This window comes from Patiria miniata, unplaced genomic scaffold, assembly GCF_015706575.1.
Source record: "Patiria miniata isolate m_02_andy unplaced genomic scaffold, ASM1570657v1 HiC_scaffold_5, whole genome shotgun sequence".
Classification (NCBI taxonomy): Eukaryota; Metazoa; Echinodermata; class Asteroidea; order Valvatida; family Asterinidae; genus Patiria; species Patiria miniata.
The window spans coordinates 39623320-39640110 of NW_024037072.1; the positions used below are offsets into that span (position 1 = coordinate 39623320).

Consider the following 16791-nt stretch of genomic DNA (forward strand, 5'->3'; position numbering starts at 1 on the left):
TTAATACACACGCGGACAAAGACAACAGCATAAAGAATATGTATGATAACAGTATAAGTGTACCTGGACAGACAAAAGCAGCTGGCCGATCTGCTCGGATATAAAGTTAAAGCAAAGCAAATGCACTGCACGAACAAAAAGAGCATTCACTGGACCATTTCTAAATCGAGTGTAGGAAACAAATAATTCACATCTTACGATCTTTGGTGCAAAGTACATTGCTATCGCCCGGCCATACAAGATTGAAGGACATCCCGGCCAAAAATGGAAAATTATCTTGTTGGCAATGAAGTTCCTTTGTTTCACTATGTTTACAAGGGCATTTTACCCGCACACATTTTCCAACATAGCTTGTTTGTCCTTTTTTTCTCGCACGCGCCCAGCCCATGAATAAAAGTTACACACTCATATTATTCTATATTTGAGAGTTCTGAGACCAACGGAATTGGGCAATTAAAGAGATACGGCAATGCACCTCTGGCCCGGACTTGGGGTTCCAATTCCGAGCATTTTGGATGCAATTGGTCCCAAAAGTGGCGCTATTTAGCCATGTTGTGGAGGGATCGTTTTTCAAGATGGCGACCTTTTTCGCTTCGAGAAATCTCACTCGTTTTAGGGGTCGTCTTCTTTGCGTGAGAATTTCTCTAAAAGTCATTAGTCAACCCACCGAAAATTGGAAAGAAACTTAAAGATGACTTGTTGACCTTTAGAGCTCTTTTAGTCCGCAAGTAAAAACAACATCTTCATGCACCTTTTCGAAACACAACGAATAAGTGTAGCATACTATACGACTTTTATGTCACACACAGAATATATTTCCTGACAATTCCCCCTTAAGTTTTTTTTAAGTATTCATAACACAAAAAAGATTAATTAAAGTTGCATTTCCGTGCTCTTCAACTAATTCGTGGGTTTTTTTTCTCATTCTCTATTAAATACATTTAAAACTTGCATTTTTTGGGCGGGGGGGGGGCACAAACAGATCCGCCTTGAGAGCAGACTGGCTGCCGGTCCGTACATTATCGATACTGATTATGGGGCGGGAACCAGCCTATCCCGCCAGAACGGATGATTGTGAGGAAGTAGTTCAACAACTAAAGGTGAGCCATTTCAACGTCAAATTATCATTCCAATTTGAGGAACTTTCGTATTGCTAAAAAAATAGCAATTTAGAATAGCAATCTAGTTTCGGGGATTAAGCTAGAAAATAGCACGGGAATGCAAATTTAAGGTTGCTACGCTGAAATGGTGATTTCCTACTTCAAAGTATGTACAATGTCATCAGAACTACCTATACTTCTAACAGTCATTATTATCGTAATCTGAAACACAGCATCTTAACATAGCGTATAGCAGAATAATCATGATGTTAAGGTGGCAAATAATATATACATAGTTAAAACATTGTAATCGGCATCCTCTTCAAACTTCTCAGGTAATTGCTCGATTAATTAATGTCAACTATAAACAAAATCATGAAAACATGATTGTCCTTAAAGCCAAATAATTCAAACAAAGGGGGCATACGAATAATAATGTAATGGATTGATTGCGGCTCTAAATTCGAGCGAGCGCTTGTTGACAATCAAATTACGTAAGCTTGATTTTAAGCCTACATTATAATTGTTTTGATTCTTCAGCCTCTGAATCAGGATTGACAACAACAGTAGTCAGGACAAACATCATCAATAAAAAAAATATGTTAGTCATCACGATGTTCTACAGGTAACTTCAAAATATAAGGAAGAGGTTTATATTTAAGTAGTAAGCGGAACTACAGTAGTCCTACATATGTATTTACATTTCAACTTGTATAAAATAACCCCATTCTGATTTGCTTAACACAAATTGAGCGAAGAATATAACTTCAGCAAAATATTGTGTAGGGGGAGAAGGCACTTTCTTGGTGCAATGCTCTCGCTATGATAATGACTGTTTAGCGGATAGGTGTTAGGTAGTTCCTACATCTTTGGCGCGGCTTAATCGTTATCTCTTGCAGGACTTCATCACGCGGCTGGCCTGGTACTAGAGTGAACTTGAAGTTGTGGAGAAGACGACCAATGATGAGGCGAGCTTCGATCTGAGCCAAAAAACAAAGGACAAGAAAAGGCCATGACATTAATATTTCTACAATGATACTCTCTGATTTCCAAGGAGTGAAATTATAGGGTTTATGATTTAGAGTGAAAATCACAATAGTGATTAAGATTGAAACACTTTGAAAAAGATTCACTTAAGTCGAGTGAAAATAAAGGTTTCACTTTTTATAATCGTCTTGGCTCCACTTTTGGTGGGATGGAGCAAATTTTCACTCAAATATAGTGAATTTTCACTCTGAAAGAGCAAAAAGCTGGAATAAAAAGGTCCATGAACCTTAGGCTTTACTTCCAGTTTAACCTTTAAATTCCGTAAAAATCATCAACCAATTTTTTTTTTAATGTTTAGAAGAAACAAAGACAATTGATGTAATCTGTCAAGCCTTAGCAATGCAGATAATTATGCCTAAACTTTTGTTGAGGCTAACTCTGTGTTTCAAAGTGTGATTATTTCGATAGTCGCAATCTCTGTAAGAATTTAAAACCTCAAAATGAGATTGAAAACCACATTATGATTTAAAATAACCTCGTACAATTGGAGCAACTGATGAGTAAAGGGGCATTGTAAATTGTGCCAACAGCACGCGGGCTCAAAATATATCCGAACCGATGTGGTTCGCAAGTTCAACCAACGAACACACACCTAACCTCCGCATGGGTTGACTTTTGGAAATGCAACGGTGACTCACAAAACAATTAAGAATATGCTAATTATTGTTTCGAGTCTTTGCATTCATCAGCCATCATTCAATCACTTTGTGTGTTGACTATTGGAAATACAACATTGAATCACAACATTGAAACACTTTGTGTGTTGACTATTGGAAATACAACATTGAATCACAACATCGAAACACTTTGTGTGTCGACTATTGGAAATGCAACAATGAATCACAACATTTAAACACTTTGTGTGTTGTCTATTGGCAATGCAACATTGAATCACAAAAATGAAACACTTTGTGTTTTGACTATTGGGAATGCATCAATGAATCACAACATTGAAACACTTTGTATGTTGACTATTGGAAACGTAACAATGACTCACAAAATAAGAATATGCCAATTATTGTTTCGACTCGTTGCATTCGTCAGTCAACTTGGAGGTGAATATTGCACAAGAGAGCTACTCATAGTCATACCTATCCAAAACACGCAACCTAAAGATGGCGGCAAAGCAAATTAGGTCCGACTTGTGAGATAGAGTGTATTCTTTCGTCATAGAGAAGAACTATGTGATCTTACCAGTGCAAAGGATTGTCCAATACAGGCTCTTGTCCCCATTGAAAAGGGGAAGTAGGTGAATAAATTCTTCTCCCTGGAATAGAAAGAAACAATGCAAATGGGTTTTGTTTTATTGCCATTGGGATTTACCAAGCCTCGGCTTCGTCTCCGGTTCGGTTTTATCTTCACCCGGCGCTTATAGCACTTGACATTCCTGAAGCATAAAATGGACCAACTGAGCCGTTGTTTAAACTTGTTTCCATAGCTAGCAATAATTGTGCGAAACACAGTGGATGCAGAATAATTGTTACTTCATTTTGGATTGGACACCTGTGAACAAATTCAATTTGGAAGGGATTTGATTCGAAAGCAGTATCTCTTACCTCTCTTACCGAAAGCAGTATCTCTTACCTATGCTACTCCTATTGCTAATCACAAGGGTTGCCAATGTAAAAAAAAAAATCAACTCTAAAAGTCTGGGAAACTCGTTTGCTCTAAAAGATCTAGCTCACCTTTGCCCCTTGTCTGTCTTGTTAAATCTTTCCGGGTCGAAAACCATTGGATTCTTGAAGTATTGCTCCATCCTTCCCATCACGTAAGTATTGAACTGTAAAAGACATTATGGAGTTCAGATGGATGGGGTTTATAAAACTTTTTCTTTAAACGCCAGCCAAAGACAGGCCCTCGTTTATCTATATGAACCAATTCAGGGTAAAAAAAAAAAGTGTTTCAGCTAAGCCGCGTTCGCATTAGACTTATTTTTGCAAACAAAGTTACCGCGAGTGATTGTTAACATTCCATTGTGGTCCATGGTTGTTCTACCGTGCGTTCGCTCTTGGATTAATTTCGGCCAGCGGAAAGTCATTCGTTGCGTAAACTTTACCGTACCGTGCTCGCTCATTATGTTATGAGGGCGCCCTGCTATAAACCTTCTAAATCGCAGGTCGACCTGAGGGCGTCTTTAGGGTTGCAGACCAGTAAATAAACCGCCATGGACCCTAGTGATAAATACCCCCACTTCCAAAAATACTCACAACTCTCCATGGTATTTGAGACGCACATCAAATTAAAGCTTATTTCATCATCTTTCATTTTCTGTTCAATTGTTGGGGGTAATCTGATAATATTTGGGAGAAATTTCCATCTAAAGATGATCACCCCTATAAGTGGTCCTGAAGCCCATCGCCATATTAAAAAAATATGCCTACACTCTATTGCAAAATAGAGCAATATTAGACCTCTACTTCATCGAAATTTCACAGGATACAAGCTCGCAGTCCTGTTCACGGCTTCTATGGTCAGCTTTTGTTTTTACAAATCCTCAAGTTTATGGCCCACAAAATACTCTAATAGCAAAGAATTTGAGGGCATACAAATCGTGATCTGGCAATGTTGGGCCTATTTACTGGCCTGCAACCTATAAATACCAGACATTTTGCTATTTTGCTAAATCATATTACATCTAACAATTGAGGAAACAATACTCTTAAGTCAGTAACAGGCGGGTCTGAACATGAGGACTGTGTTCAACAGCTTTTCTGCCTAATTGTCTGCCTGTGAATTGACGTTTGTAAATATCCCCTTTCCCACTGAAATTGCCTTTTCCCACTGAAATACTTTGTTTGTCAATAATTGTCTAAACAAGTGGTTTTTTTTATTTCATTGTCTAATCAACACATATTTAGACAGCAATAGCCCCACAGACGCAGTATGATGGACGCCACCATTTTCAAATTAGACCAGTATATGCCATAGACTCCAGTGATAAATACCCCCACTTCCAAAAATCAGGGAAAATACTCACAACTCTCCAAATTGTTTGAGACACCCATCAAATTAAAGCTCATCGTCATTCTTTCATTATGAAAGTTCTATTCATTATCTTTCATTTTCTGCTCAAATTCTTTACAAACCCTCAAGATCATGGCCCACAAAATACACTGATAGCAGAGAATTTGAAGGCATGCAAATCGTGGTGTGTATGCAATTTGGGGCCTATTTACGGGCCTGCAACCTCAGAAGACCCAGAAGGAAAGTTTAGATGCGGCACGACTTGTGAACTTTTAATGTAGCGTGCCTCCAGCAATGCCACAAAGATACTCGTATCATGCGGTCTCAAAACTATAACAAAATCACTTATGTTTGCATTGCTCTGAGTGATGTACCACGAAAATGGTCTCCGAGGGACATAAGGTGTGGCGTGCAGCCGTCTATATAGTTTATTAGACCCCAACGGAGAGCCACATCTTGTAGTTGAAGAGGGAAGCATCTGCTCCTAAAAGCTTACCCAAACCACAGTTCCCTCAGGTATCTTGTATCCAAGAACAGACATGTCATAAGCCATTAGACGATTGGTACCGAACGCTGGCGGCCACAAACGAAGAGTTTCTTTGATTACCTGAGCACGTGGTAAAACATAAGTTTTAAAAAGCTGCATTAGGTTTTTCATACACTATGTCGTACACTCGGTGGCATTCCTGAACCGAGCTTAAAGTCACGAGATAGTCTTTGTTCAAGACTGCATCCTGTTTTTTCCCCTGATGCAGCTGGTCCCCGATGAGCGCACTAAAGCCGCCGCAGCGATAGAGGTTGCACTCCAACACACTGAATCAAATTCAGTCTTGGGTAGCGTTGCCGAAGTTCCCAAAGCCTAGATTTGATTCATCTCGTTTGACAGCGACCTGTACCGCAGCAGCGGCTTTACTCCACTTGTCAGGGTGTTTTAGTGAAATACAATCAAATGGATGGATAAGGGCATTATACAAATATTGAATGTTTATGAGTGCAATGGTGAGAATAATTTCATGAGGTGACAGATGGAATGTACCACTCCACGAGGCGAACATTCCATCTGTCACCAAATGCACAAATGTGAAATATTCATTATTTGTTGTATACAACGCCTGAATAAATTCTTGTCCTCTGATTGGTCAGAACCACCAAGCGCGTGACCGTGCAATGGAAATTCTATTTACCGTGGAAATCGAACTTCTATTTTTGCGGTGGGTTGGAACGAACAATTCAATGACGTGATCAACGACCCACCAATAAGATTTATTCAGACGTTGTATGTATAGTTCCATCAAACAAAATTCAAAATTTACTAAAAAGAAGTTCCATTTGATTTTGCATACCGCTACTCTTTATCTCAACCCCCCCCCCCCCCAGGCATCCGTTGCCATTAAATTTATTCCACCTTACTGTTATCTGAAATGGTTTTTTTTAATATTGTCTCTACACGAGATAGCCTACCTTGAAAAACAGCTGTGATATTGAAATAGAGAAGAACACACTGAAGTACTTACCATGGACAAATACTCCAGCTTGCCGAGATCGGCATAGTCAATCCTATCCTTGTCACCAAACACAGCATTGACCTCTGTCATCACTCTACACAGAAATTAGTATTTGGAAAATTAAAAACGGAAATCTTTTTTAAATATCAATAGTTGAAAGACGTCCGGTTTGGCAAATGTCTGCATCAAAATTACGTTATAGTAGAATGTTGGTTTACTAAATTGGGGGGATTTTGTGTTTAGGATTGGTGTTTAGGATTGATGTTTTTTTTTGCGTGTTTGTTTTTATTTTGTTGGTTAGCTGGATACTCGCGTAGCCGGTCGTGCATTTTTGTGTGTTAAGGTTTTGGAAGTTTGAGGGTGTTTCTTTGGCGTGTATGGGGTTCAGGTTTCGTTCGTTAGTTTTGGGTTTTCAGTTATTACAATTATTTGGATTGTATTGGGGTTTGGGGTATTTCTATGGATTTACCGTTCGTAGATCTCTGGATTGTGTCCTAGCTCCACTAAGATGAACGCCATTAAATTTGCGGTGGTCTCCTGGCCTATACGAATCAAACACAATTTTAAAGAACACATTATATAACATTGTTGCTGCCTAATGTCTTAAAATTCACAGCAGCAGACAGAAACCATGCTGAGACTCAATGGGTATTCGTGGAATGAAGTAAAACATTTCGGTTGCCAAAATTGTCAAAATGTATAGAAACCACGTTGTTTTTTACTCTTAAAATTGAAAATGTGAATAAAATAGGTGTGAAATGAAAGCATTGGTGAGGCAACGGGTGCCATGGCTGCACCCAATTAGTATTATGTATGTGGTTTTTTGTATCGGAGGAGTGCAAACACCTTTTTGTCTTAAATTTTCAGGAAATAAATGAAAAGTTTGCGTATCTCCCTCGTTAGCCATCAGCTATTCATATATTTTATATATTTGCCCGCACATTTTAAAAGTTTAAAAAGTTTACTTCAATTTCGTCTGGAAAAGTCATGATCTTGCATACCCCAGTTCAATTTCGTCTTTGGTCGCTCATTTTCGCACTTTGTTCAAACGATTTCATACATTAGCCATACTTTTTCGTGAAAGACATTTCAATTTCGACGTCTGCAATTGCCAAGCGTACAATAGACGAAGCAACTTCGTCAGTTTGCAATCAATGTTATATAACAAATCTTTGATATTTTTTACGTTTTCATCTGTTTATTTCTACTTTAAACATATTTATTGATAGGGATGGGGGGTGTTCCCCCCAAAAAAATCACCGCCGATGCACGAAACTGTATACGGTACCTGCGAAGAAGAAAGTGAAGAACTCGTCAATCATTTCCTCAATATGGAAGTCTTCATCAGCTTGAAAATTCTTGGATGCCTCTAGGATGTAAGTCAGAAGATCCTTGGGCAGCTTGTCTCCTCGTTTCTTGGCCTCCATTCTAGCCTCGATGCACCGACGCCCCGTCTCCCGGACGTACCTGATAGACCGACGGACATCGCTACGGAACTTGCGGTCGGCCGCCAGTGGGCTAAACTGTGAGCGGCAAGAATGAAGGAAAAAAACTCAAATTATGATTGATGCACATAACCAATGGAATTATCTCACATCGCAAGGCTCAATTTTGCCATACACTATTTGCGATCTCTCGTAACCCATACAGTTATCCTCCTAATATATGATCTGGTACAGTGATAATAATCTTCACATTGCTCAGCCGTAAACCCACGGCTGAGGATTGTGAAGATTATATCACTTGCCTTAATCATGACCTTCCATTCAATTAATGTATATCAAAACAAGAGAAATGTGAATAGGACCCTTCTCTCTCGAGTTGCCTTTCGCATTGTGGTTATCGAACTCCATAAAAATTACGACATGTCTTGATTATATTCCCTGGGAAATATCATTTACCAAAAGAGCAAATTTTAATAAGTGATTCATTGTTGTTTCCACTCATCTTTCTTTAGTTTAAAACTATTTGACTGCATAAGTTTCAACCATGGTCGGCAAATGTGCCTACGACATGTCATTTTTTTGGTACCCTCGGTATTTAAGAGGCAGGCTTCTGCATTTTGGTTTTGGCTTTGTCTGATTTAACAAAACTTGACTGATAAATGTTACTACACTGTCAGTCAACTTTCAGTAAATTTTTGTTACATCATCGGTTGTGACTAATAATGTGACAACAGTTATTGACTGATAGTGTAGTACATTTTACGACATTATCGGTAATTCGTTAGTGATATAGTTTCGGTCATTTTTGTGTGACGTTATCGGTTGGTGTAACACGTTGTAACAAGCCATCTTTTGACAAATACAAGTGTGGCGTGAAGAAAGGTCTCTTTGTGACGGAGTCTGGGAACTCCCCCTTGCCGGCCCAACCTCCAGAGTTTCCAGGCGGCCAAAGCATACACACTTATTGTGATATTTACCCGTTTCCATGGCTCGAAAAACTGAGACTGAACCCCGAGCAGCGTCGAGACGATGGCCTTGGTGAAGGGGGAATCTTTTTCCATGACATCGTCTAGCTCCAGCCCAAAGGCAACCTGGTTATTAAGCAGAACAACGGTTTCCTTACGGTTTAAGTGAGCCGTTTAACCCCTTCAGCCCCCGTCTGTACCCGCCCCAAAACTCAAGTGATTGCAAATGAGCTCTCTACCCCTTTTAATATATGCAAAATATGGTCAACACTAATCTTGCAATGCATTTTTCCACAGAAAATTGCTCACGCAAATATCACTGTGAAAACAAAGTACATGAATCAGATATTGCGAAATACTGCATAATAATTCTGTTTGTACATTGCATACAAAAAAATGGGTAAATAGGCCTGCTATTGTATCACCAGGGTGCTCCCCACACAATTGTATAAGTTCTCAAATTACCTTAGCAATTACATCCAGTGTAATCTTGTTGAAAACATCCAACATCTTGACCTCTGTTTTTCCATCTGCTGCAGGGGAGAGTTTCTCAATAAGCAAGTCTACACTGTCGTTGAAGGCGTCCATGGAATTCATCAAATACCTGCAAAATCGATGTTTGTCAGTTAAGTTTGTGTTACCCTTTTCTGTGGGTTTGGTTTTGTAAAAGGCAACATTTCAAAGCACCTATTTTATTTCAAGGGAAAGTGTGATCTAATTCTTATTTGGGCTTTACCTCCCAACCACCACTAAAATTATTTTAAATAGAGTTGCGGACACCGTCAGGTTAAATTGGCAAGGTACTGAATAGCAACGGAAGATCCCAAGTAATTCGGCGTTACAATTTGTATTAGCCACCTTAAAAAGATGTAACAAGTAGATAAAGACGCTAACTTATTATGACTTAAGGCTTTAACTTATGTTAATCCGTTGTCATTGTACATTAAGAATGACAGGCTCAGGAACGGCAACAGGCTATAGACGGTGTTGTAACACATCCACTTATATCCCGAATCTAAATATTTTAAATCCACCAAGATTATCACATGGTGCATTAAAGTACTATTTCTGTATTTTCATATACTGATATCTTGGCGGCTCCCCTTTGATTTGCATTTCTTCCCACATTCCAAACGCCCCAAATGTCCCTGCCAAATAGTCACGCCCCCTCCTCTATTCAAGCAGCAGCCTCGGGTGTGTTCATGATAGAGATGATGCGAGTTTGGAAGCAGTATGCAGCTAGGGGGAAAGTCGCTCGTTATCACCGCCTTTCGAGCACATTATCCGCAATGTACCTCTCACATCAAAATATATAGAAATGTGGGTCTTGTGAAATAATGCGCGAAATTGGTTCTTTTCAATCGGCAATTTTTTTGTCCGAACCGCATTCCTTTCCGCATTATACAACACCTGAATAAATCCCCGTCATTTGATTGGTGGATCGTTGATCGAGTGTCATTGAATTAACGTCTTAAACTCCTGACTCCGGATCACCGCCTTTGAACTCTGGCGACGATCGACTGAAGTCTTAAATTTATAAGTCGCATTGCACTCCCACTTGGTATATAATATTGTAATTGTCACAGGAGTTGGTTGGTCTCGACAAAAACGGCTGTGTGCCCTTGTAAACCTGCCCTCCAGATCGCTGAAATAGTTTGCGGGTGATCTGACGTCTAAGTTTGCTTAGCCTAGTCAAATGTTGATCAAGCACTCGTCATATGTGTTATCAAGCAAACTTTAGACTCTTCAAAATAGTCCCAAGTTAGCCTCCAGTTCGAATTCTCCATCAGTGAGATCAGATTTATTTAAAGCTCGATCGTTTGTCTGATAACGCTCATCGTACGTTCCTCGTGGGTGTCCAAAGCGAACTTTTGTTACACGGAGTCAAAGCAAACTTTTGTTACACGGAGTCATTAAGAGAAAATAAAATGTGACTGTGCCAGTGGCCTATATAGGATGCACCCCTGTATTAAAATTCCCATAGACACCAGTGCTAAATGCCTATACTTCAAAAAATTTGTAAAAATACTCAGAACTCTCACAGGGGCTAGGTATTTAAGCTGAACAGAATAATGGTGATCAATATGTCATCTTTGATTTGCTTTTAATTTTTTGGTGGGTTGGCCATTGAATGTTCGATAAATTCTCACCCAAAGAAGACGACCCCTTTTTTACCGAAGCGGAAAAGTAGCCATCTTGAAGAACGATCTCTCCACAACATGGCAAAATAGCGCCACTTTCGAGCCCAATTGCACCCAAAATGCTCAGAATTGGAATCTTTGAAGAGGTTCATTGCAATATCTCTTCAATTCCCCAATTTGATGGCTCTCAGAACTCTCTAATATAGAATATTTTGAAGGAATAATTTGTATTCATGAGCTCGGCGGATGGGTGGACGCCTATTTACAGGGTGCATCTACAACGTGTGTAAGGGCATTTATTAAGTGTAATGACTGGGGCCGTCCATTCGATGTCATTAACTGGGCATTTCGAAAGAAAAGAAAGCATTGCAATTTACATATTGAAATTGAGAATTGATGACTTTTATAAAATTACATTATTTAACCTCAACTTTCGTCCAATCGATCACGCAGAAAACAATTTGGTAAATTAAAACGCGAGAGTCTGTGACTAGACTAGTCAGTGTTTGGTACCAAGACGTTCACATACAAAGTGAAGGTGGATTGGCGAGACGGCCGTGTCCGAAACGGGCTTCCAGAGCTACGGCTAAGTCTATTGTCAGCGTGTCCCCGCGTATTTTCAACGGGCACAGACCTAGACCTAGCTCTAGACAGTTGATTCGGATGCAGCCGTAGATACACGCTCTAAACGTACCTTCTGTGGAAAGCGGGATTGAACAGCGCCCTTCTTTTTAAGTACTTGGGAACGTTTGTCTCTGTAAGCAGACCATGGTAGAAACATCGTTTGCCGAAGACATGCCAGAAATTGGCGTGTTCCACTGCCGGTTTAGTGTGCGATGTGGAGTGCATGACTTCCTGAGAAAACAAATCATTTATTTTTCATTTCTCATAAAGAGGCAGATTTGTAATCAAGGCAATCACAAGTAAATTCGCGAGTCGGATCAGAAGAAACACGGGATGATCATTCGATAAAAGGAATGTCCAATAGCGAGTCATATGATTTGAGAATAGACTATAGCAATACGACTTGTCATTGGCATGATTGCGACGACTGGAGAGGACTGGATTGCAACATTTTCAAAAGATTTCGTGTTTACAGGTCAAATATTTGAAAGACCAATAGGATAAAGATTTTCACAAGTATTCTTCGGTAATGGTGAGAAAATAGCGGTTTCTTGTTCCTGCACATGCGCATATCGATATTTGCTATTTTCCCTCGGGATATACAACACAGGAAGGTACCACGAAATGAATCAACCTCGTTCTGACGTAAGCACATAGCTATCAAAATGTTTAACCGTATATTAGATTTTTGTATGCTTCAACATAATGCGCAACATTCTGTCCTCTTCTTTCAATTCACTGAAACTGAAGATTGCAGTTACATTTACCAATGCCCCCAGTAGACTTTCGCACATGTATTTTACCTCGTCTTAGAAATCATCAAATCTTGATATGCATGATTGTACAATTTCAATATCGGACTGGCTTGTTCGTTAGCGAAGAAATAATTGAATTTTAAGCAGGGAAAGGATATGTTTTGAGCTTCTTCAAAATGGCAGCATGTCAGACGGAAATGTAAACAGTACTTTCTTGAGAATAACTTTTAGGAAAATATAAATGATATCATTAGGTTTGCTATCAGCGAGAAGGCATGCTTGGGAGAATAACTTACCTTCAAGAAGTTTGGTTCAAGAACGACAACGACGGGCTTTTGTAGAATGAACATCTTATACACTGCACCATACGCGAGCATCCTGTAAAGGCACATAATTGTTCGGGGAAAAGCCACTGAAAATCATATTTTCCTTGAAAGGGCGCGTAACATTTCATAGTCGGTGGGGGTGGGAATATTCGTACATTTGGATTGCTCATAACGTTTTCGTATATTATTGCTCCTGCTGTTGCTGTTGCTGCTGCTGTTGCTGCTGCTGCTCCTGCTGTTGTTGCTGCTGCTGTTGCTGCTATGCTGTTGTTGCTGCTACTGCTGTTGTTGCTGCTGCTGCTGCTGCTGCTGCTGCTGTTGTTGCTGCTGCTGCTGATGCTGATGCTGCTGATGCTTCTTATGCTGCTGTTGCTGCTTATGCTGCTGCTGATGCTCATGTGCTTGTAATTAGTGTTTGGCAATACTATTGTAATAAGTGTTTTGATCCATCCTTTATATTGATTCGTTAATCGTTGTAAGTTCAACGGTGCGTCTTCGTCATTCTCACTGACAGATACAAATCGGCAAAACATAACTTGTCGTCCACTTTGAAAATATCAGTTTTGAGTCAGCAGGATCATTTGCATTTTTTTCATTGGTATCAACCTACCGATTTATTAGGAAGAAGCTTACTTGGATTAAAGATCATACTGGTACTAAACACCCCGTGAAATTATTCCGTCTGGCTTGCTTTCATTTCGAGGACATCAGGAAATTAGGTGATTTCCAACGATCAGTCAATTTACTGATTTTTCAAATAAAGAGTGCTATCGACAATTTCCAGATCAAAAAGTTGTGCGTGGGTTTTGAAAAACTTTAATATCCTTTGAGCTGAAACTACAACAGGTTAGGTTTTGAACATTCTTCTTTGGATTTTTGGGTGGTGTTTAATTATTTGAAACAAAAACAAATGCATGAAAAGCAACTGATCATTTTATGCCTTTAAACAAAGTAGGCACCAGCGGGTACTAACGAATAAAGGGTGGGCCGGTGGGGGTCGTATTCAATTTGATTATGACATAAGTTCAAAGAAAAAAACTTACTGTTCAGTGAGATAGTGAGGGAGAGAGACACAACCGGTTATTTGTCGCAAATGTCCAGAGAAGAAACTGTTTAAAGAAAAAAAACGATTTTGTTTGAAACATGTTAATAAAAATGAGGTGACGTTATAACAAATAACGTTTGAAACATAATTGTTTGAAACATAATTGTTAAAGCTTATCAGAATGAAACAAAGTTATGGAGAATCCCTTCAGTTTCATGCATGACTTATGGACTAAGTCCCTGCCGGTATCGGCCAATCAGAATCAATGTTTCAAGCTCACGTCTCCCAACACTGATCACAATCTTTCCTGTGGACCTGATGAATGGTACCTTTTTTTCTTCAAAAGTTAAAAAAGACTGATTCTTACTTTAAAATTATATTTCTTGTGTTCTGTGCATTGATAGGTGAATTGATGATTAGTTAATTTTGGAAAAATACCAAAGGAAAAATATTTTAAAATTTGACTGGTTCACTGCCCCCATAGGTTTGTGCACAAACTGTATTGCTTGTTTGTCATCCAAAACCAAGATGCAAGGCAAAGTAAAAAGCTTTATTTGTTTGAAAAAAAATCAAAACAAAATAAAAATCTACACAGTCGTTGGTGTTTGAGCAGCACGCCACCCCTTTGTAATTCTCTGATAGATGTGCTACTCAATTATTTCTTTTAAATAAGGTGTCCGATGTGCAAGACTGAACTCGTTTAAATTTTCCGTCAAATCAGGAAAACAAGCTATTTTTCTTTATTCTAAAAATGACAAGGAAGCAAAATATGGGGAATCGATTTTTTTTTTGAAGATGATTTATCGGCATGATTTGGGAACAATTTTCGTATACACGGAACGCTCGTTGAAAATTAAAATCACCAAGTACACAAAACTGAATCCATGAGTAGTTTAACTAGTAAGAAAACGGGAATTAGCCCGTTACCCTCCCGGAGTTTGCTTTTAAGTTGGAGGGAGACCCTGGGATAGAGGTTGTGATTGGGGACTATCAGCGTTTGGCATCACGACCTGGACATGACCGTTCAATGTCAGGTCACGCCATTTCGCAGTGCAAATAATGCTTTACAGTCGAGGTCGTGTAGCGGCCTAATACGGTCGCTAGTTCACGTAAGCACCTCCTATAAATATAACTTTAATGCACCGGGTTCAAGTTCAAAAATAAATCTGTCTTGGCTTAATAAAGTGACTTTTGAATACGATACTTTGGCCTTGATCAGATTAGGCTTGATATCAGTTCGAGTAGGTCGTACTAACACCGTGGGTGGCTTGATACCTCGAAATTTGGAAGTCAAATATCGGGATATTTCGTGACGTTGAGAGTCTCGCGGCGCTCAGAATCATTGCATGACTTTGAAACATATACTCTGACCTTGATTAGATTAGGCTTATATCAATTCGAGTTAGCAGTTAGTTATATTTACACCGTGGGTGGCTTAATGACACTTATCTCGAAGTGTGGCATTCAAATATCGGAGTGTATTTCGTGACTTTGAGAGTCTGGAAGTGCTGAAAATCATTGCATGACATAAAGAATCTTAAAATATTATGATTCTATGCTCTTCTTGTTGTTTCTTCTTGTCGTTAAATACAGTGTGAACCCAAACCCCCCAAATTATATTTCATATTTGAAAAAAATATGTAGCACCAAAAATAATAATGACTGAAAAGCCAATTTCATAAGCTACTTTCATGGGCGTCGCAAATGGGTGGGGCAAGGGGGGCGCTTGCTCCCCCCCCCGGAAACCCCCCCCCCCCCCAAAAAAAAAGGAAGGGGAAAAAAGAGAAAAGAAAAGAAAAGAAGAAGAGGCACGAAGTCATAGTGGTGTAAATGTAATGAGTTGGGAAGGGGCAAAATGTCCCTGCCCCCTCTAAAACTGAGAAATCGAGAATATGTTGAGAAATACAGGACTTTTTTGGAAAAAAATATGTTTTGCCCCCCTCTAGAAAAAATCCTTGCGACGCCCATGGCTACTTTTAGTTGAGATGAAAAAAAATACTGAAATTGCTCAATCCGTTCAAACAATACCATTTAAACACAATGTAAAACCTGCCTCGTCTATAAAAGCGATTTCAAGAATTGTCGTCACAATCGTCTTCAAACATCACCAGCGATAAAACCTCCATTAAAATTGAAAAAATAATTAACAAAGTCCTTCTGAAGGCCCGTCTATTAAAAGCTATTGTGTATTACAGTTGTTGGAACAAGTTTTCTCTGTCATTTTCTTTGTTGTTCCAAACAGTCAAAACACACAATAAATTGCTGTTTAATTTTGGCGCGGCAGATTTTAGGGGTCATTGCGTTTAAAAGGTGAAATTTTTCGAATGGCTTGAGCAATTTAAGTTATTTTTTCATCTAAAAAGTAGTTTATGAAATTGGCTTTCTAGTCATTATTATTTTTGTTGCCTCATATTTTTTTTTAAATATGAAATATATTTTTAGGGGTTTGGGTTCCGCTCTTTTTGTCTCACCCTAAGACACTTTGAAATAGAGGGACACAAGATTCAACGTTGCACATACAAGAAAAAACTATCGTTGACCCCCGGACCTAAGTTGAGTAGAGTTGTCCAAACTTAAGGTTTGTAGGACTTGAGAATCACGAATATTATACTTACTCGCTTCGTGGAGGACCTGGAATATGGGCATATTTGCGGTGTACATAAGCTAGGTAAACCGTAAGCGACAGGAACCCGACCAGGAGGACGGCTGTAGAAAGGAGAGCTAACAGACTCAGGACTTCAACTGCTTCCGCCATGACTCGCGAATTCCCAACTGGAATCTGTATAGCTTCAAGGGAGATGCCAATGCAACTGCTGCGATCGGTGCTGATTGTTGTATTTGTTCGGCTGGTCTTGCTTGGATATCAAGCACACG

The 16791-nt window shown here is 39.3% G+C and overlaps 1 protein-coding gene across 1 annotated transcript; it reads right to left on the reverse strand.

Moving 5' to 3' along the window:
* Window positions 1-994: 994 nt before the first annotated feature.
* LOC119740416 (cholesterol 24-hydroxylase-like) lies at window positions 995-16791 on the reverse strand. The gene is made up of 13 exons (XM_038215716.1): window positions 16533-16791; window positions 13916-13981; window positions 12843-12924; window positions 11862-12022; window positions 9492-9630; window positions 9039-9152; window positions 7905-8139; window positions 7086-7158; window positions 6626-6710; window positions 5608-5718; window positions 3833-3927; window positions 3342-3414; window positions 995-2080 (listed from the first exon to the last, which is right to left on the reverse strand). Exons 1-13 carry the CDS (start codon window positions 16670-16672, stop codon window positions 1937-1939), a joined length of 1518 nt encoding a protein of 505 aa, XP_038071644.1. The 5' UTR covers window positions 16673-16791; the 3' UTR covers window positions 995-1936.

Coding starts and splice junctions, on each gene's coding strand:
- LOC119740416 (XM_038215716.1), bottom strand. CDS start 16,672: ATGGCGGAAGCAGTTGAAGTCCTGAGTCTGTTAGCTCTCCTTTCTACA. Junction 13,982..16,532: donor CCAGGTCCTCCACGAAGCGA/GTAAGTATAATA, acceptor TTCTTTAAACAG/TTTCTTCTCTGGACATTTGC. Junction 9,153..9,491: donor CACTGGATGTAATTGCTAAG/GTAATTTGAGAA, acceptor CTTAATAACCAG/GTTGCCTTTGGGCTGGAGCT.